The sequence below is a fragment of the Mus caroli genome, chromosome 1, assembly GCF_900094665.2.
Source record: "Mus caroli chromosome 1, CAROLI_EIJ_v1.1, whole genome shotgun sequence".
Taxonomy (NCBI): Eukaryota; Metazoa; Chordata; class Mammalia; order Rodentia; family Muridae; genus Mus; species Mus caroli.
This window is the reverse complement of record NC_034570.1, coordinates 90,394,581-90,415,899: the sequence shown is the minus strand read 5'-3', so window position 1 is coordinate 90,415,899 and position 21,319 is coordinate 90,394,581. Positions and strand designations below refer to the sequence as shown.

Below are 21,319 nucleotides of genomic sequence, written 5' to 3'. Positions count from 1 at the left end.
CTCATTATTCCACTACCTTTGAGGCTCTGGCTATCATTTACCTCTTTCTTATTTCACTCCTGTTAAATGAGACATTGTAATTAATTCTTGTTTTCTCTGTAACTTTTTTGCAAATATTTCCTGTGTGGCTTTGGTTAATTATAGTTATTGCTGGCACTTCTAATAAATCATAAATCTGTCAGATATAAATTATATTGACTCAATCTACTGACAAGTGTAGATGAAGCAATCACCACATTTTGTTGAAATGTAGTGATTTCCTCCAGTTTTTCTCGTCAGGACTAAATGCAAGGAGCCTTGTTACACTGAAGTTAAGTCACCGTCTGAGGCTTAACTTTTATCAAGCAAGAGTTCTGTAGTAGCTCTCTTAATCCTCCCATGACACAGATAAGTGGCTGCCCTTTTAAATGCTTATTAATAAGACCGTGTGACAGTAATTCTGGTCCCTAGCATTAATCTCTTTCTCGGAAAGGTATAAAATTCTTTTAGTGATTTATTGATATCATTTTACTAGTAATGCTTAATTTTTCTACAAGTGATTTTTTAATCTGTTGAAGAATATGAGCCTATGCATTTATTGTTTTTGTAATAAATACAAGGTTCCCTGGAGAATAATATAATTTGTTATAAAAGTCTTAGATGTCATTTAAACTCTCAAGAGGATGATTTCATTGCTCTTGGCATCTTTTTGAAAACAATGAGTTGTGTTAAGGCTACTAGAATGTCTAATTAATATGTATTTACTGTATTTTTATAAAGCATTGTTTCCTCTACTCTAGTCTCAAACCAGAATTTTTTTTTTAAATCCAATCTTAACCATATTAATTACTCTCTGAGTTTAACCCTGGTCACATTTTAGAGTCAGGGATGGTTGTACAGGGTCACAGGTATAAATTTTTAAATTTAATTTCTGATTTAAATCAGAATTCTGTAACATTTAACTAGTCACACACTGAATCATCTAAGTGAAGAGTAGACGAAATCTGAAGCACATCTTTTTTTCTCTGATTGAAAATGTCAAGTTAAGATAGAAGCAAGCTATGTTTGGTCATACCATTTCTTTGGTGAGTAATTTAAATGTTCCTATTTTAATGATTAGAAAGCAATTATCCTTGGTGTTGGGGTCTAACATCTGATTTAAGCATAAATTTGGTTCTATCAAATGAGAAAATAATGTGGGTTTTCCCAGTGCAGTTGGAAGGCCCTGGCTCTCGTGTGCTTCGTAGCAGGGGTAAGAGCAATCACAAAGGATTTCTAGATGACTTTCTGAATTTTACTCATCTAGTCTTAAAGGAAGTAACCTTTAACCTTTAATACTATTAAGGTAGTTACATTGGAGAGGAAAACATTCAATTCCTGATCCGGTATGTACAGAGGAGAATGTGACCTCACTTCCCTTCCCATCCTAGAATCTGATTAACAAGAACTCAGATACCTAAGGTTGAAGTCTGCTCTGGGTAGTCTTATCACCTGCAAAGCTACTATAAATTAAATTAAAATGCTTTCCAAACATTTTGTATTTAAAAGCTAAGTTCTTCATAGTGTTAGAGTTAATTTCCTTAGATACTACCAATGCTGTATTAAAAATTCCCAAAGGTGGGCCTTCCAATAAATGCTTTCTGGGTATTTATAATGCCTTTGTGTTTTGAAAACTCTCTAACCATACAGACAAGTATTTTGATTTTATAATTAGTATGGTTTGACCCAAATCAATTTGGTCCATATAGACAGTCTGATTAGCCAAATAAGCTCTATGATGTTGGGACCATTCATAGCCAGATTAGTGTTTTTTATACAGTAGTTCCAATGTTCTGTGAAATTAGTATTTGACAGCATCACAATGTATGCTTTGCAGATTGGAAAATTTTAATCACAGTTTATACCTTTCATCTTCATGAACACTTAACCACACTCCATGTTGGTGGCCTAGTAATCTAAAAGCTGCAGGAGTGAGAACATGGGTGCCTTCAGATTAAATGAAAGCAGTTACTAAAGTCTCATTTTTACTACATAAGTCTTATATTATTGTTAGTACTACTTTAGGGTTGAAACAGGTAGCTGTATACATAAATTATGAGAGTATAAGAGTGTATAAATGCTAACCATCCTGATAGAGACTAGAGCATATATAAAACTAGACAAAACAGAAAATGAGACATGTATAGTCACAGTGTTTCTGGGCTTTTCATTTGATCAGATGAAATTAATTAAATATCCACTTTGGTACATGCTTAAGATTCACTTAGAGTCCACCTGTAAGTTCCAGAGTTGGTTACTCAGGACAGAATGAGGACAACTAAATGTACAAACCACAACCAAGCTGAAAAGGGAACACACTGAAAGTGAAGCATCTGCAAACTCTCTAAAACGTTTCCTTTGTGGGATGATTTATCTATCTGTTCATCAACTTAGGCACCTCTAATTATAATGTTTCTGCACTTATTTCCAAAGCTAACTTTCAAGGGCACAGTCTTAATGGTATCACCCCAAGCTTATAAACCTTCAATGACTCACCATTGACTATAGTATCAATTTCCAGCCTTTTCTCCTATTATGACAAGCAAATGCGGTAGATGATGGATGCTGTTCATTGGAAAGCTCCATCATATCCACTGGTACGCCCAGGGTTATTTGTGGATTCAGGCATGTTAGCTGAAACCCTGCCCCACTTCTCTCTAACCTAAGACAGCCTCTCGAAGCACACATGAGAGAAAATGACATCAACTTTTGCTCTAGTATATCTCACACTAAATTGTTTCCCAACTCTCTGCTTTTCCACTATGAAGGAAGCACTTGCACTGTGCCTTAAAATTAATTATGGTATAGATCATGGCACTACCAGAAAAAAGAAAACCAACTGTCTCCTTGTTACGTCCATGCTCTTTCTGTGGCATATCATAAGTTTTCCTGCCTGAGTTCAAATTAGATCTGATGGTTGGATTGTCCTGTGACCATGCTTGCCACAACCAGCTGACATAGGATTCATTCCCCATGCTAGGTTTCTAAACATTTTGAAACCTACTGTAGTCATAACATCCTTGCTTTTCTCCTTTTGGACAAAACTATTCTCTTTCAACTCCCAAATTTCCCTCAGCCTCTCAGCTCACCCATTCTTAACTTGACACAAAAGCACATTTATTTTTTCCAGTTCTAGGTGAGCTTCTGAAGAGATGGTCACTCCATGCTATGCCAGTCAAAGCCTTGAGACAGAATAAGAACTTCTGTGATCTTACGCTCTTTTGTGTCCCAATAAACTGGCTCCTGTTTTCCCTCATTGATAAAGTCATCTTACTTTTTACATTCTTACTGTATCTTTCTGTTCATCAAGGCCAAAACCCATATTTTATATCTTCATATTCACAGAGTTTAGTGTAAAGAATACATTTATCTGTTGAAAATGCTTCATTAAAAATCCTTAGTAGATGTTAGCTTTTTTGATAACTTACACAAAAAGCTGTGAAAGAGAGATGAAATGATTTTCATGGACAGGGGCCTTTACATAACTGAAGAAGAGCATTTGTAAGTGCTTAGCCTTATACTGGCACTCTCTCGGGGGTTCAGGTGCCTGTTATACAAGCTCTGTGCTTTGCTTTCTTCTGCCAGCTTTTGATGCCTCTGTTTGAGGGCTTAACTGAATGTTGGCACACTCTTCAGAAAGTGGGAGGAAAGCAATGGAACTTAGGTTGCTGCTTTGATGTTTCAAGATCTCTGTTGAAGCATTTGAGAGGGGAACATGAAACTGTGACACAATAGCTTTCAAGGTTATCTTAATAGCTACCTAGCATCGGGGCAGATAACACATTTTATACTAAGTGTTCATTCATGAATTGGTTTATGACTTCGATTAACACAAATGCACTCAGGTCTTCTCTGAAGATTGTGTTCTTTAGAATACAGAATAGGAATAATGGGGTCAGAAACAGGAATCATTTGTCAGTTAATAACAGAGTTATCAATGTTGCCTTTGCTTGTCAAGTTGGAAAAAAATGAAAGATATACAAGGACAGATAATTCCAATTCTTATAGGAACACTGAAGCTAAGACAAATGATATTGCTGTCCTCCATAGTTCTAGGTATAATGGATAATCAATAAATAGCTTATCCTAGGAACTGCTATGTATTGATCATCCAGATGTTATTCAGATGGATGGATGATAGGTAGGTAGGAAGATAGATGATTAGATAGATAGAAAGATAGATAGTTAGAAAGATAGATAGATAGATAGATAGATAGATAGATAGATAGATAGATAGACGAGAGAGTAATACATTGAAGGATTGGCTTTCTCATTCTTACTATTTATTTATCTTTTAAAATTGTATATTAAAACCAAATATTTGTGCTGGAGAGATGGCTCAGTGGTTGAGAGCACTGACCGCTCTTCCAGAGGATCCTGGTTCAAGCCCCAGCACCCATATGGCAACTCACAGCTGTCTGTAATGCTAAGATCTGACACCATCACACAGACATGCATGCAGACAAAACACTAATGCACATAAAATAAATAAATTCCTAAAGAGTACCTTCACTGTTGGCATAGTTTTACAAAATATTAACTTAACGTTAAGAATCTTATCGAAGCGGCAGTGTTTTCCCATTGGCTTTTTGATAGCTTAAGACCTGTCTGATTTTACTGGTGTTTCAGCAATGGGAGAGGAAAGCGGAAGGTCTCGAGACAAGTCCAGCCATTTGATGTCAGAGCTCAAGAGGCTGCTGTGCATGTGCATGTGGCGTGGTCTCTGCTCCATTCTGGTTTCAGTGTCTTTGCATGAGTTTTTATGCTGGTTCTGAATCCCTGCTTCTGTTTTGATGCTGAACACATGTGTGGATTTCTCTTTTAGATTTCCATGTGGAAGAAGCACTGGAGTGGCCTGGAGTGTACTTGTTACCAGGCCAGGTTTCTGGGGTGGCCCTGGATTCTAAGAATAATCTTGTGATTTTCCACAGAGGTGACCATGTTTGGGATGGAAAGTAAGTAAGTTTTTTTTTTTTCTCCAGCATGTATATGAAAATAGTATGCATTCCTTTTCATTAAATTAAGAATATTTATGGGTGAATTCTTGTTTCATTCTTTTACTTTGATTCTCCCCAAAATTGTGAAGAAGTGTGGGTATATCTTTCTGGAAACATACAAAAGTTCAATGGCTCTTCTTATGTGATGTCACTAGCTAGTGTTATATATTAACTGAATTCATGACTCATGTTCTGCATTGTGAATGCACCAGTTCTCTTGTAATGTTTCTTTGATCACTTCTCCCCTTACATCTATCTCTACAATTTCAAGAATGGCAGTGAGATGCTTGCCTTACGTTGCCATATCATCCTATATATTTCTGAGCGTGATTTTTATACAGACCACATAATGTCAGTTCAACAGACAATGACAATAAAAAGTAGAGGAGAAACCTTGTGCAGGTTGCATCTTATCCTTTACATCTGAAAACAGAGTTGGCCACTTAATCGCTTGGCGATAGTGCCTCTAATGTGTTTCTGAGCATACTCAATGGTTGGATTTTTTTTTAAGTTTGTCCCCAAAATGCAGTACATTGTTTTGATTCTACTAAGAGATGAATGTCCACTGACTAGTTCCTTAATCGCAAATCTACACTTGAAAGTAAAATTTTAAATGTATTTTCTACAAATCTTAATGCCTATTTTCCTTTCACATGTACAAGCGTAGAAGCTCAGCTGGGAAATTGAGGCTCTACTCCTCCTTCTATGAGCTCTTGATTCAAATTGTGGTAACTCATTCTGTCAAGCATACATAGATGAGTTCTTTTATGCAGTTGAATATGAAATTTAATCCACATTTCAAAACAGATGAATACTTTTACTGCAGTTTAATTGTTCTTTCTAGTTGTCACACAAATTGAATATAAGGAAGCTATTGCTTGGGAGCCCAAACCAAACAATGGTCTCAGCATGCCTGTCATGCACCCTGGTACATTGGCTTGGTGGTTATTGAACATCTAATGGTCTTTTAACAAGTGCTTTTAAAAGCAGGCTATCACTACTCATTGTGGCATCGTCTTCATTTTAATGAATATTGCGACATTTTCTGCATGGATTTCTTACCACATTATGCCAGACGAGAAAATTACAGCATCATTTTCTCCCATTGAGACAGTCTCATCTGGCAAAAACTAAAATTGGACAGAGTCCAGGTTTTCCATTTTCATATCATATTCATTCCGAGCAAACAGCAGAGGCTGGAATAGTTCAGTAGCAAAGAAGGGTCGCAGAGGCAAGCGTGGAGAAGGAACCAACCCAGGCTTAGGGGAGAAGAGGGTGTTCTCCACTAGAACATTCTTCACAGCTTCTGTGGCAGTCCTCGCTAGAAAGCTGCTTTTGCCTCATCCCTGTCATTCATCTCGGTACCCAGAATCATGTGGGAGCGCACTCACCACCAAGACGCATGTGTTTGCCGTGGAAAATGGTTGCTGTTGAAAACTTAGAAGAAAGTTGACTCACTATGTTTTACCTTTCTCCTAAGCTTTCTTTCTTACAGATAAGAATATTTACAGTCTCTCTCCCTCCCTGGCATTACCTGCTTACCATAACTAATCTTCCCTTTCATAATTTTGAAGACTTCTTCAGTATCACTTAGATATCAGCTTCCAGGCCATTTTTTCTCTATTATTCATGAAGAAGATCAGAAACAACAGATTACTCTGAAGTGGTTTGTTTGTTTGTTTGATTCTTGATTGTTTTTGTTCTCTTTTTTCTTGATTTGGATTTATTCAAAAAAAAACTTTAGCTTCTGTTGTTTGCGTGGTCATGCATGACCACCCTCTCTGTACATATGAATTGGTATAAATTAGAAAGAAAACATAGTTTTCCTTCATTGCACAAAGGTAAGGCCTTCTTCCAGAATGTGGGCGTGCTGATGAGATGCTAGAGTTAAAGGTGGTTTGAGCTTGCCTTCTTGTTGCTGTACTGTTCACAGACTAGAACAAGCCTTTACTAGATCTCAGCCCAGAAGCCACATGCCAAATCTTATGTTCATTTTCCTTGAAATCTTTCCTATCCAGTTTCTCAGCACAACAAAATGCTAAGCACCACAAGGCAAAGGCTCGCTCTAAATCAAACTTAAGTCGTTTTATCTCTTGGTTCCTAGGAAGGGATCCTTTCTATGTATCCAACAGAACCTGCAGCTCTCAACTTCTAACACTCAGCAGCCAAGCTCCTTTGAGCTATTGCAACAGTATTGCAATGGTTGTCCTGGCTAGCTGCACCCTGACAACCCCATCTCAACCCTAACCCTTCTACTTAAGCTGTTTGAAAACACGAGGCCAACCCAAAAGAAATTAATAAAAACCCTAAACCACTCAACACCCAGAAAAATGACCTTCCTTTCTTGCTTTGATTTCCACTTTCCTCCAGCCTCAACATGGCTACTTTTAAAATGTTTCTTAGAGCAGAAATAAGAAGTGCCTGTTACCAGAAGGGAATAATGAGACTTTAAAGAGCCTCCCATCTGCCCTAACATTGAGGCAGCTAGCATCCTTTAGACTTGAAAAGCCTCCCTCCCAGCAGGAGCAAGGTAACTCTTATCTCAGGAAGGCTGCTCCTAGCCTGTTCCTCAGAAGGCATTACCAAAGCCAAAGGTTTGTTTCTGAGCCTTCCTTCAACTCAACTGTGGTTGAGTAGCATCCGGGATATCTCAACAGAAAACCCTTGACTAAACTTAACATCTCTGCCATGATTTTTAAGGGTTTAGAGTTGTATGCTTATGTCATCAATGTGTTTGTACATGTCTGCATGCATGAGTCTATATATATTTGTATGTGTATGTATGTGCATGTGTATGTATCTGTGTGTGTGTGTGTGTGTGTGCCTGTGTGTATGTGTGTGTCTGTGTGTCGTACATGTAAGGGGGCATATAATATTTTAGCTGAGACCCAAACAACACAGTTCAAACATTCTGAATTTCCCTGCATCTGAGAGAAAGGTAAGTTCTAGGAAAGGAATGTTTCCATATTCTCCTCCTTTCTGCCATATTGCAGTCACCCAGATCCCAAAAGCCCTCTTCTCCCACATTCATGTCACTCTTTCTGCATCATCGGGTCACTATTCTCCCTTTTTTACACCTGTGCAGTATTTGGAATCATGGAAACTGTCCAGCCTAATGAAGTCAGACTCAAAGAAAGGCAACCATGTTTACAGAGACAGGTGACAGTGACTTTGACTTGGTGCCTGCTTCATAGCTTTGAGATATATATCAAGAGATTTGACCTGCTGGCGTATCAGTGCCTTGCCTAAAACAAAGTGGGGGTTTTAATAATTGTCTAATGTTGCCTATTAACAATATGTATTTGGTTACATCATTTGTGCCCGGTAGTAATATTGACTGAACAAGATCTAGAGCCCTGGGCTCTTAATATCTGGTTCCACATTCTCTTAACTGCTTATTGGGGGCCCCAGGTCTAGGCCAGTCAGAATACCAAATGGCTACACTGGTTTCTTTGTCTTCCTTTTTTCCTTATCACAGGGGTTTTCCAAACCAAGTGTGCATCCAGAATGTTTTTAACATACTATTTTAAACACACCCCCACTGTAAGGGGCCTTATAAGCTGCTCCCCTAGCAGTGAAGGCACATTTTTATTTATTTGTTCAATTGAAAACTTATGGTTCTTCTCCCAGCTTCTTAATTTATGTAATTACCACAGCATGCTGCTTCTTTCTTCATGTTATTACTTATTTTGCATTCCCTTAATTTTGATTGATGGCGCCTAAGTTTATTTTGTACTTCTTCTGGCACTTTGTCTGTGTGTGAATATGGAAAAGTATTTCTTGCCGGGCTTATCTAAACTGTTTGATTAGCTGCTAATGTGCAAAATCATTAATGGGGAATTCACACTGTTAAAATAAAGAACTGAATTCCCGCCCATAGGCCACTGCTCAGTCTTTGCAACTGCGTGCTTTTTCAGAGAAGCATACAGAATCCGTCAGTGCTCCGGGCACTGTGTGAAATGTGCAGGGCATTATTATGCCCCGTGAAAAGTTAAATGTGGTTGAAATAAAGACTTCTCTGCAGCACAGAAGTGGGGGGTAGCGGCTTTAAAACACTAAATAATCAGTTTGCTATAGCAACGATATAGCTAGCTCTATAATCTGACATCCATTTGTGAGCTGTTCAAGGGTTACCTTTTTTTAAATTACAAAAGAGTTTATAAACTATTTTATTTGGCTGTGTGGGGGGGAGGGGTTGTGCAGTTTTCTCATTTCAGAAACAGAGCCTGTGCCTTTATTATTTGCCCTGTGTAACACCCGAGAGCAGCTGTTAGTCTCATGACATCCCAAGTGAAAGGATTAGGAAAGACAACCAATCATTTGAGTAACCAAATGTCTCTTGGTGCTGCCAGTTTAAACGTACAGACATCTGCTAAGGGATGTTAAATGGAAGGGTCAGGCCCATGGAATTGTGGTTAATGCCTTTGACGCTACATTGTCTCCTAAGAACTTTACTTTCCTTAGTTTTCACTCCCATAACTAAAGGTAAATAGCTATAATTCAGTGATATTAATATAAGTAGCTTCTCTAATATTTGAATTTTGTTTTCGTTCCTTTGGACTCCCTTTTTCTTTGTTTGTGGGTGGGCACATAAAGAGATTCCCTCATTAATTCAAGAACATACTCACTGAGACTTCTTGGCTACAGCACAACTGTAGCAATAATCTGTAAAATAAATGTAATTCTGTGAAAAGTAGTAATTCAGTATGTAAGATGCCATTTTTACACAGAAATGACATAAATGTATGTGGACCTAGAAAATCAGACAAAAAAACCCCAGTATTCAACTGCTATACTAACATAAGGTATTGAGAAATACATATTGATAAGCTGAGAAAGCTGAGGGCTTGAATCATTCCATATTATGGTTATGCAGATCAGATTAATTTACTTTGTATTGTTAGCTTTTGTTAGTATTTTCTTTCAGTTTGCCATTTTATAGTTTCCTACCATACCAGACCACCAGAGTGTTCCCTGAATTCATGTGATGTTTCTCAACTATACAAGTAGATGCCACCACACAAGTTGTGTCTGTTCAGGAACACAAGTTTCTTAGCAGATGATTGTCTACATTATGTGCAGTTCAGGACAGTGCATTTCACAAAGGGCTGTTCTTCACCAAGCTGTTCATCGGCTACCCCATTCTCTTTTGACCTGACTGGCATAGGACTCTGAGTCTGAATTATTTATCTCTGTTCATTGACACAGCTTTTATTCTCAGAAGTCAAGCCCAGTATCTTGGGTCTGGGAAAAGCAGAAAATAATAATTATATTTTTTTTAATTTAGGGATGGAAAGTAAGGATGGCCTTCACAATTAGGAAAAATCCTTATTTCTCTTTATCAGTTAAGTTGAAGGAGTTTTGGTTTTGTTACTTGTTTTTAAAAATATTACATGATCAGAGATTGGTGGTGAACAAACAGAAAAGATGCAGTTAAATTACAGATTTACTACAACCCATTATAAGAGAAAGCAGCTGCAGGTAAATACACTGTGCTCGCTGTAGCTTATTACTCTGCAGAGGGGAGATAGAGAATTAGGTGTGCTGAGGTCTGATATGCTGCTGCTTTGTGAAGAGACACAATGGGCCATTCGAGCGCCACAGTTACGAGCTATTAATGATGAGTCAGCATACTCACTCCATGCAAAATGGACAGCACTTTGGTAAGAATTGTGAAGGCTGAGAATCTTTCATATTACCTACTGCTAAGCAGTCAGAAAAGGAATGTACCCATATATTCCACACCCAAGCAGCAAAACCTGAAGTATCAATAACATTTTTAAGGAATATAAAAGGGACAGGGAAATCAAATCATGAGCAGTAGGCCTGCCAATGCCAGGATGTTCTGTGTAACTTTACAAAATGCCATTACTGAGGAACGGGAATATAGTATACTCAGAAGCTCTGTGCCATATCTTACAACTGTGAGAATGTAAGGTCATCTCAAATCTCCCTTACAAAGGGCATAAATCGTCAGTTTATGCAATCAGCCTAGATGCACATGAGCAAATGAATGGACCAGGAGAATGTAGCATGTGTGGACAATGGAATTTTACTCACCCTTGAAGGACAAAATTATGTCACTTGTAAGAAATGAGTATTGAGCAAAGCAACTAAAAATTAGAAAGCCAAATATCATGTGTTCTCTCTCATGCAAAATAGCAGTTTAAAGTATTATATAACGTGAAACTAGAATTGTATGTATTTGGAACAAGGCAACTGTCACATGAAGGTGAATATAAACAAAATCAAAATACATGATAGACATGTATGAAAATGTTATATTGAAATATCCATCATCTTGTATGATGACTATACACTAATTTCTAAAACAATAAAGAAAAATAAAATAAAATATATTTCATTATATAAAAGAGTCATTATAACTGCTGCTGCAAATGTTTTGTAAATATATGTTTCTTTTCTGGATAGTGCTGGGTGGTTTTAACTACACATGATAGCTTATGCCAACAAAAGTTTTACTTAAGTTTTAGGCTGACAAAGTTAAATCAATATTTTGTGTTCAATTGAATACATCATTAATAAGAACAACTACAGGGGCATATGGCTATCTTTCAGGAAAAATGTACCCTAAAGACCTTGCTAGTCAAGAAGTTCAGATAATTATATGATGGATATTTTTAATTGCAAGATGGTATGATTTAAAACTTTCTATGCTCCTACTGGGACCTCTTTACTGGTTTCACAAAGAATAAATAAATAAATAAACCAACTAATAAATGGATGAGTGATGGATTTGAGCAGTCTGTCACCTTCCCAAGTTGTCAATATATCATGACAGATATTTGGTGTTATTCCAAGTTTTCTTTTGATTACTTAGTTGAATGAAAAGAAAGCACACATCTATAGTTGATGTGGTCATACATCTCTGTGTGCTGATTCAATGCTTTGGTTTTGAACACATAAAATGGTTTCTTGATATTTGGGTCATTTACATCTTTGCTACATAAGCTTGGTTAGCAGCTCGTCTCTGTCACATCCCGTGGAAACATGCAATAGTCTCCTTATTTGAGCTTTTACGTTCTGTGGTTTCAAATGCTTGCAGTTAACCCAATCCAAAATTAATAAATGGAAAATTCTAGAAAGGAATAGTTATACATCATAAAACTATAATAGTGTGGTATACTGAGCAGTGTGATAAAATCTCCTTCCATCTTGCCCAAGACTTGAATCATCTCTTTGACTCTCATCTGCACACAGGATCCATTGCCCACCCACTAGTCACTTAGCAGCTCTCTCACAACCCAACCTACAGTATCAGTGTGCTTTGCTCAACTCATCCTTATTGTACTTAAAAATGGCCCCAAATCCTAGGAGCCAGGATGCTTTAAATTTCAAAATTCCATCATATTTATTTTCTTGCTAGTTATTGCTCTTTCGTCTATTGATGTTCCCAGTTTATAAGTGAAGCTTTCTCACAATGTGGCTAGGAAAAAAGAAGTAGGAACAAGTGTCTGAGACTCAGGGTTTGGTACTGTCTGTGACTGCAGGCACTCCTGAGGTCTAGGAATGCATCCTTTCAGGATGAGGAGGAGCTAATATAAATTTTTGAAACAAGAATTGAAATACAGTATCTGATAAAACTGGCATTCTAAGGAAAACTATTACTATTTGAATGCATATATGCCTATTATATTGTCTATTATATTTTATATTTATATTATATTATAGTTTATAACCCAGAAGATGCTAAGTTTTTAAGAAGCAGAAATTACTATATTCATTTGAAACAAATTATCCATTTTGCACTAATGAAAAGATGCTAGAAAGAGAAGCAGCTTTGTGTCTCTAAGTGTATTTTTTCAATAATAAATTCTGCTTCGTTGTATTGAAATATTGTGAATGTTCTATTTATTTTCTTTTGTGTTCTCATGTTCTACCTTTGGCTAGTACAATGATCTTTCTTATTCCTCCTGTCCCCGTGTAATTATTACAGAGAGGTTAAAATAAGTAAGCCTCCTATAACCATAAATAAAATACTGATTTATAAACTGTGGAAAGCTTTTTAAGAAGTTCTTGTTGCCATGGCAGCTCTGGATCATGGCTTCTCAAACTCCAATGTATAAATGAGCTCTTACTTTGGCCTGGTGAATCTGAGGCTGCATGGCCCACCGAAGCCAATGCCACAACACAATGGCCATCCATGATGGTTCATAATTCATCTCCAGAGACCATGACGTCAAGTGCATTCCAGCCCCTCTGAGTTTGTATCAAGGTTCTCAAGTCAGTGGTCTGCTTTTCTCAAGTGCCCCAGAATTGTGGGTTGTTAATATTCCATTTTTATGTATTTGTTTAGCTCTTTTGACAGCAAGTTCGTTTACCAACAAAGAGGTCTTGGACCAATTGAAGAAGATACCATCCTGGTCATTGACCCAAATAAAGCTGAAATACTCCAGTCCAGCGGCAAGAATCTGTGAGTAAAATGGCTTAGGTGCTATTCAAGCTGTCACACCTGTGCTGGGTATAAAATACATCATTAGGTCCTGAATATGGAGCAAAGCCACCTTTAACAGGAGTCAAATTGGAGCACTGTTCTTGGGCTTTCTAAACAAATGGTTCTGAAACATCACTGAATGTTAGAATCATCTATGAAACTCAAAAAAAAAAAACTATCCTTATAGAAAAGTGTCCATTTGTATGTCTTCTTCCAAAATTGCTAAGGAAAAATTGCAAATATTTTTTACTACAAAAAGTATTTTAATATCCTAGATTAATTAGCTAGATTTAAATACAATGGGTTATATGCATGCATCTTTATATGTCACACATATAAATAATATTGGTTTTCCAGTTTGTAATTTTTAAAAATTCAACCTGTCTGGGCTGTAGGTAATGCTATTATAACTTTCCAGGTAACTTTCATACTCAGGATTGAAGCAGCTATTGATATATATGATGAAGTAAACTCTTGGTCAGCTAGACTGATAGGTTTTGTTTTAATCCTTACCATAAAAATTATATACTCAACTCACTAAGTACTCACTGGTAAGAACAAAAGACTTCTCTTCCCATCAAAAAGTGAAGACTAAACAAATCCCATTTTTAGCTTAGTTCACACATGTAATTTGGATCTGAAAGCCACTCATTATTTGGTCTAATTCCTAGATGGCATTTGGCAGGCAAAACCAGTTGGCTAATATTCATGGTCATTGAGAGAAAGGGACACCTGCTTCCAGAGTTACCCTGACCCATTATAACCTGGCAGCTTCCAAGACTCTGCCCCCACTCCATCTGCTTAAGCCCAGGGACGGCCAGGCCAGTTTCTTTGAAAGGCAGATAGCCTCTGTTTAGATGCAGCTACCAATAGAGATTGCTATAATAAAGCCTAGGGTTTTTATTTTTAATAGTATTTTCAGATAAGTCAGGAGGCAAATTATAATACTATCTCTACAGTGTGAGCCTGTGTATTTAGAGATGTCAGAGACAGCCCATCTCAGAACAGGATCAACATGGAAGGAGGTGGGATAACTGCTGCTAAGTCATCTTGGCCAACCATGTGCTGTCAATGCTGCAAGCAAATCAAAGCCTGTCTTTCAGTGGCCAGAACGGGAATCTAGTTCAGTTAATTAGTCTAGATCAAAGCATTATGCACTTGGCCCATGAAAAATAAAAATTCCTGATGCCAATGCCCTACTGAGGCTAGAAACAGACAGAAGAGACTTGGGTTCTGAGGTGGTGTTTGAACAGGACCACCTGAGTGTATTTCCCATGTGTTAACTAACTCTGATTTTTAATCCCATGGGTCTGTCTGCATCAGTTAGATATGCTAAATAGATTGACCTTTCTAATGATTAACCAGCTCACCTATTTGCTGTGCCTGGAGGGTCACACCCCTTTGAACATTATTATGTTTCTTGTTCATTATCTTCCATAGCCAGTCTTAAAGCTTTTAAGTCACACTCATGAGCTTTGATGTGGACGTGATGTCATCGGGCTGGAGAGAGAGGTCAGGAAGCCAAGTCTTCACCATAACAACCAGAGTTTGGATCCCTAGAGTCCACATAAAAGGAGGACATGGTGGACATTGGTAACCCCAGTCCGAGGGCCAAGCTGGGGCAGGGAAACTGAGTCAGGAGGACCCCTAGGAATTTCTGAACAGCCAATCTTGCCAATTGGCAAACTCCACATCTAATGAGAGGACCTATCTTAAAAAATAAAGTGGAAATGGATAAAGATAGATACCTGATATCACCCTCTGACTACATACACGTGTGTGCACAAACAAACAAACAAACAACCCATAACACTATTTTTGATGTAGTATGTTTTAAGTATTCAAACTACACTGTTATTTCTCAAGGCACTTTGGACTGTGCATATTTTGAAACATTAGTATTTATTATGTGAAATCTTGCTCCGAACTTGATGTTATCTGTACTGCTTCATATGGCATACTTTAAAATAAATATTAATAATTTTATGTCACCTTCATTTGTCGGTCTTAATAGGATTGACTAACTCCTGCTTAGGCGTTGTCACAGGTCTCTGCCTATTCTAACAATTCGCTTCACAGTTCATTTGGATCTTTTCTATATTGATGCATATATGCTGTTCCTATTTTATAAAAGTGTAGTGCTCTATGGTTTAAGTAGAACTAAATCCTTCGCATCTGTGCCTGGATAACTATAACTGTGACAGTGTTTGTTTGTCTGTCTGTTTTGCAGGTTTTATTTACCACATGGTTTGAGCATAGATACAGATGGAAATTATTGGGTCACGGATGTGGCTCTCCATCAGGTGAGATTCTTGCTTGGCAGTATTCACTTAGAAAGCTAAGACATTTTAATTTTCAAAATGTTCTAAATTTCATTAAAACTTTTTCTATGGCAAAAAAAAATTAGTACCAAAAAGTGGGATAGTCATGTCTTAGTAAGTTCTGTGTGCTATTATGGAGCAACACAGTCTCCGTGGCTTGTAAGCAACCAAAAATTCATTTCTCACAGATCTAAATTCTGGGCCCCTGAGATGAGGGTACTCACATGACAGGGTTCTGCTGCGGGTCCCCTCCTGGGTTTCAGACAGGCCTCTTTTCAATGTGTCCTTTCACCGGGAAAACAAAGAGGGCAAACTTCTGTCTCCTCTTGCACAAATAGCAACCTCTCTCATGAGGTTTCACCATGATGGCCTCATTCCTTTCAGCTCCCACCATGAGAGGAATTAGGATTCTGATAGAAGAATGTAGGAGGCATTCATGTTCAGCCTAAATCAATCTTCACTTGAGCATTTTTTTTTTTGAGCTGTGCATGGGTAACATGGGATTAAGTCTCTCTTCTCCCTTGGGCTCACAGGATGCTAACAGTCCCGTGTGTATCTTCCCTGTAATATCTGTAGAGCCCTTCCCACTTCCTCTTCCCTTTCCATGTGGCCCATTATTTCCTTTGCCATTAGATCTTATTTATTTTTTTCTTCCTTTCTTTTTTTATTCTTGCTTATGTTTGATGATTTCTTTCCTGAACCTTCTGAATTTTCTATAAATTAAAGGAAAGTCTGTATTAAGTATTTAAGAAAAATCAAACATTTGTCCTTTCCAAAAGATATTGTATTTCAATCACAGAACTGTGTAATGGCTTCACACCCACGTAAGATAAGCTTGTTAAATGTTATAACGATGATGCGGAGCTAATAGAAATAGGAATGAAAAAGCCGGAGCTCCAACGACTTAGACGTGAGTCATTAACATGTTCTCTCGAGCAATTTCAAACACGTTCTGTGAACACCGATGCCTCGTGTGCTGTTGTGATCAGTGTCAGGTTGGCTGAAGAAGACAAAATGGAGGTGGAGATAAATAGTTTCCTATTCGCTATTTATTAACTAGATGGCTCTGGGAAAATAACTTAATTTCCATATGTCTAACTGTGAAACGAGAATTAGACTGGATGATCCTGGGAGTACTGTCTAATTTTAGAAGCATCTTCCTTTGAATAAGAAGAGTATGTCTTCCCATACTCTCACTGCTTGTTCAAATCTTCTTTCTCGTGTGTGTGAGTGTGTGTGTGTGTGTGTGTGTGTGTGTGTTTGCGTGTGGTGTGTGAAAGATAATTATGACAGTAGGTAAAGCTTTTGTTGTTGTTGTTTTTAAGGTGTTCAAATTGGAACCACGTAGCCAAGAAGGCCCTCTCTTAGTTCTCGGAAGGACCATGCAACCTGGCAGCGACCAAAATCACTTCTGCCAGCCCACTGATGTGGCGGTGGAGCCCAGGACTGGAGCTGTCTTCGTGTCAGATGGTTACTGCAACAGTCGGATCGTGCAGTTCTCACCAAGCGGGAAGTTCATCACCCAGTGGGGAGAAGGTACCCATCACTGCCCATGCTCTCCAATCAGAATTCTGTGTCAGTAGGACCAAAAAATAGACATGGTTTTGGTTGTCATCATTTAAAATCTGTAATGTTTCTGTACGTCATGGATGTAAATGGTGTATTTTCATGAATTTGGAAATGTATATAGCTGTTGCATCAGACTATGAAAGACCTTATGAATGGTGCAACTGTGGCTTTTCTTTGTCCTGTAGAGTCTTCTGGGAGCAGTCCTAAGCCAGGGCAGTTCAGTGTTCCTCACAGTTTGGCCCTTGTGCCTCACCTGGATCAGTTGTGTGTGGCAGACAGGGAAAATGGCCGGATCCAATGTTTCAAAACTGACACCAAAGAATTTGTGAGAGAGATTAAGCATGCGTCCTTTGGAAGGAATGTCTTTGCAATCTCATATATACCAGGTATTTCATTGTTATTGTGTGCTTTGTTAGGTCCTCTTCTGCCCTTAGCAGTTATTTTATTCAATGTGCTTCTTAAATAACTTTTTTATTAGTCAGCACAAGGTGCTTTATAGATCAGATCTGAAATATCTTAAAACTATTACTGCATTGTAAATCACTTGAACTTAAATGCACTATTCCTTTTGCAGAAATAATGGACTCCCAAAGAAGTTACCAGCTGTTTGTATTGGGTTTAAAATATTCCCAAGCACTGATTCCTCTGTATTTATAATCATTTGATCTAGTAATTAAATGATTAATATTGCCTTCACACTGTCAAAAGATGTTATATATCTAATAGAATCACATTCAAATTACTTCTGTTTCACATTTCTTGAAAAAGTCCTGTCATAGGATTTTGTTGCTGTGAAGAGACACTATGACTGACCATGGCAACTCTTAAAAAGGAAAACATTTCACTGGGGCTAACTTACACTTTAGAGGTTTATTCTATTATTGTACTGGTGGGAAGCATGGCAGTATGCAGGCAGACATGGTGCTGGAGAGGTAGTTGAGCTTTCTATATCTGGATCCACAGGCATCAAGAAGAACAAAGTGACACTGGGCCTGGCTTGAGCATTTAAAACCTCAAAGCCCACCCCTGTGACACACTTCCTCCAACAAGGCCACGCCTCCTAATAATGCCACACCCTATGAGCCTATGGCAGTCATTTCATTCACCACCACACTGGCCAACTGATTTAAAACAGAGAAAAATGTAAAAAAACAGAACTTGTATCTAAATGCCAGGAGAAACAACCAATAAAATCTTGATTTCTTTAACATTTTCATATAAACTGTAAAGGTTGTAAAAGTTTTCAAATGAAATTTGAAAAAAAATTCCACTCATAAAATAAAAAGTGCACAATTCACATGACAAAATAAATTACCATAATTTTTCTTTGAATATGTATTAAGGCAATTAATATTTTAAGTAAGAGTTTATACATATCTTGAAATAACTAGTTTTGTGTTATCAAACATTAACTATAGCCCCCCCCCCTTTAATAGATACACCTCTTATTCAACTAGGGCATGAAATCAAAGAGCCGGGTGACTGGGTAAGGAACAAGTTTGTGTTCCCTGAGGAATATGCAAAAATAAATACATAAAGACCCTCATTAATGTCAAAAAGAGAGACATTTAAGTTAGCTTTACTTCACATTCAAAGAATTAATTTGTCAAGAAATTTCAATTAGTAAAGAAGGTAATTAAATAGATATTTAATATATATTTTTAAAATCTGGAAAAAGATAAGAACTCAAGTTAGAATGTAAGTGAGAGTATCCTGTAGCAATGGTTTACGCTCAGAATGGATTGTGTTATAGAAAATATTTTAAGAATCTCTACAATCCTTTTTAAAGAGATGAAAATATGTTGACCATAGGTTTAGCATTACATGTACTTTTTAGGCTTTGCGATGCTCAGGCCCAAACATAGAACCCATGCATGCCAGGCAAACACTCTACCATTGAACTATACTCTCAGCCTCTTCTATTCTTTAATGTGTTCTTTGAAAATGCAGTATGCAGACCTCTGAATTATTTAAGACATCACCATTTCTGTTATTTCACTATATACAAAGAAATGTAGTTTTACTGCAAAGTGTGTTCATGGGAAGGGGCTTAGATTTTTGCTGTGACAGTTTGTCTTTAGCTGTCTGAAATTTATATCTCATGTTACAAGAGTTGTCTAAAATCAGATTATTTTTTCTGTACTGCAATTCCCTTAACTTCTTTGCATTCTCCTCCTACTCTTGCTTTAGCCAGATAGACATTACATAGTTTTCAAAACATGATCAGATGCTCTGAACTCATTGGCTTTGATAACTTAAATTTTCCCCATTCCTACTGAGGATCCCTGTTATATCTAAGCCTATGCCAGTATACATGTACATCAGTAACTGTGTGTCCTGATTTCTTATGGCTTCCTACCTGGATCAGGCACTCCAGCTTCTTATTTTCTTATATACAGAGGTTGATCATCTAATATGTTTAGCCCAGATCTGATAACTCACTGCTAAGAATTTTTCATTGTTGGCAAATATAGGGACCAGGTTTGACCCTAACTATATTGCTTATGTATATGATGTGCTTCTATTTCAACACCAATATTAATCCATATTTTAAAGAAAGACTATGCCTTTTTTCCCACAGGTTTTCTCTTTGCAGTAAATGGGAAGCCTTACTTTGGAGACCAAGAACCCGTGCAAGGATTTGTGATGAACTTTTCCAGTGGGGAAATTATAGATGTTTTCAAACCAGTTCGCAAGGTACTTATATGCACTGCCTAGCTGAGTTTTTATAAGACATTTAAAATAAGAATATCAATATTTAATTTTTTAAACATAGAAGATGGACAACTTTCTTAGCTGAGTGGACAGTCATATCTTGTTATTATGTTTACTTAAAATAAATGTCCTTGTCTTTCCCTAAATGTCTGTATTTCCAGATGAACATTAGCCTGTACAGTTCTAATTTTGTAGTATATTCCGTATATGATGGCAAGCTTAAACTGACTGTACTTAGCGAGTCAATATAGATATGCTGATTGGCAGATGATAGATGGACAGACAGATATTTTTCCTGGTTTTATTCAAGTAGTGAAGAAATCACATTATAAATGTACTATTATAGTTCTCTTTAGCACAAGTAGGAAGCTTGTTTTTTGTTATTGGTAGTACAATTTTTTTTTTTTTAAATACCAAGAATGGAGCACAGTGCTTTGTAGAATCTGTTCAAATGCTAAAGCCTTGGCTAGGTGAGTGGTTAAAGGCTCCACAGTAATTTGCCACTGTATATTGTAACAGTACTTTTTACACACGCAGTGACCACAGGTAAGCATTCCATGGGCATTTGTCTTCCCACTGTATTGTATATGCGGAATAATTGTCAGGGTGATCACAATACTCACAAACACTGCAGGCATGTGCCAGGGGTCCATCATCTGTAGAAAAGGCAGCCTGTTAAAATGCTTAGGCAAGGGCTGTTTTTCCAAATATAGAAGGGTTTATTGGGTTTACTTAGGTCAAAATGTAACTATCACAAGTCATTGAACAAAGAATGTCTTGTTATCATAATTCTTAAGTTGCCTGTTAGGATAACAAGATGAGAAAAAAAGAACTATGTCACAGAATTTAGAAATCTGTCTGTAAGAAGATGGACAGTTTGGATTCTATCAAAGTTTACTGTCAGTTTTATACTAGATCTTAAGGATAAAATTATGCACAAGATAGGACACAGCCTCCTCCTTAGTCCACCTTTGTTAGAAAAGGTTACGGAATCTGAAACAAAGTGAAGTAACACGAACTAAAGATTTCATCTCGGGTTCTCTTCTTGTGGGTCTCTGTTTATAGATTGCAAGCATAAGTTTTTCAGAAGATATTTTATCTGAAAAGCAATGTACATCACATTGAAATTATTGCATCTTTTAGAAGGAAGTCATTACATTAAGGGTACATATTTTACCTGCAGTGATTTGAATTCTCATTGATTATCCCATCTTTAGAGCTATTCTTCTGTGAGCTAACTTCCT

At 37.3% G+C, this 21,319-nt stretch overlaps 1 protein-coding gene across 13 annotated transcripts in view; it reads left to right on the top strand.

Annotated features, from left to right (window-relative positions):
- The window catches only part of Pam (peptidylglycine alpha-amidating monooxygenase), a 265,774-nt gene that overhangs the window by 228,772 nt on the left and 15,683 nt on the right, over positions 1–21,319 (top strand). For all 13 annotated transcript variants that reach the window (XM_021177118.2, XM_029480198.1, XM_029480182.1 and 10 more), the window contains 6 exons: positions 4,844–4,973; positions 13,333–13,449; positions 15,701–15,773; positions 17,117–17,327; positions 17,546–17,746; positions 19,942–20,057. In XM_021177118.2, coding sequence (XP_021032777.1) covers positions 4,844–4,973; positions 13,333–13,449; positions 15,701–15,773; positions 17,117–17,327; positions 17,546–17,746; positions 19,942–20,057 — 848 coding nt within the window. The remainder of the gene's footprint in view (positions 1–4,843; positions 4,974–13,332; positions 13,450–15,700; positions 15,774–17,116; positions 17,328–17,545; positions 17,747–19,941; positions 20,058–21,319) is intronic.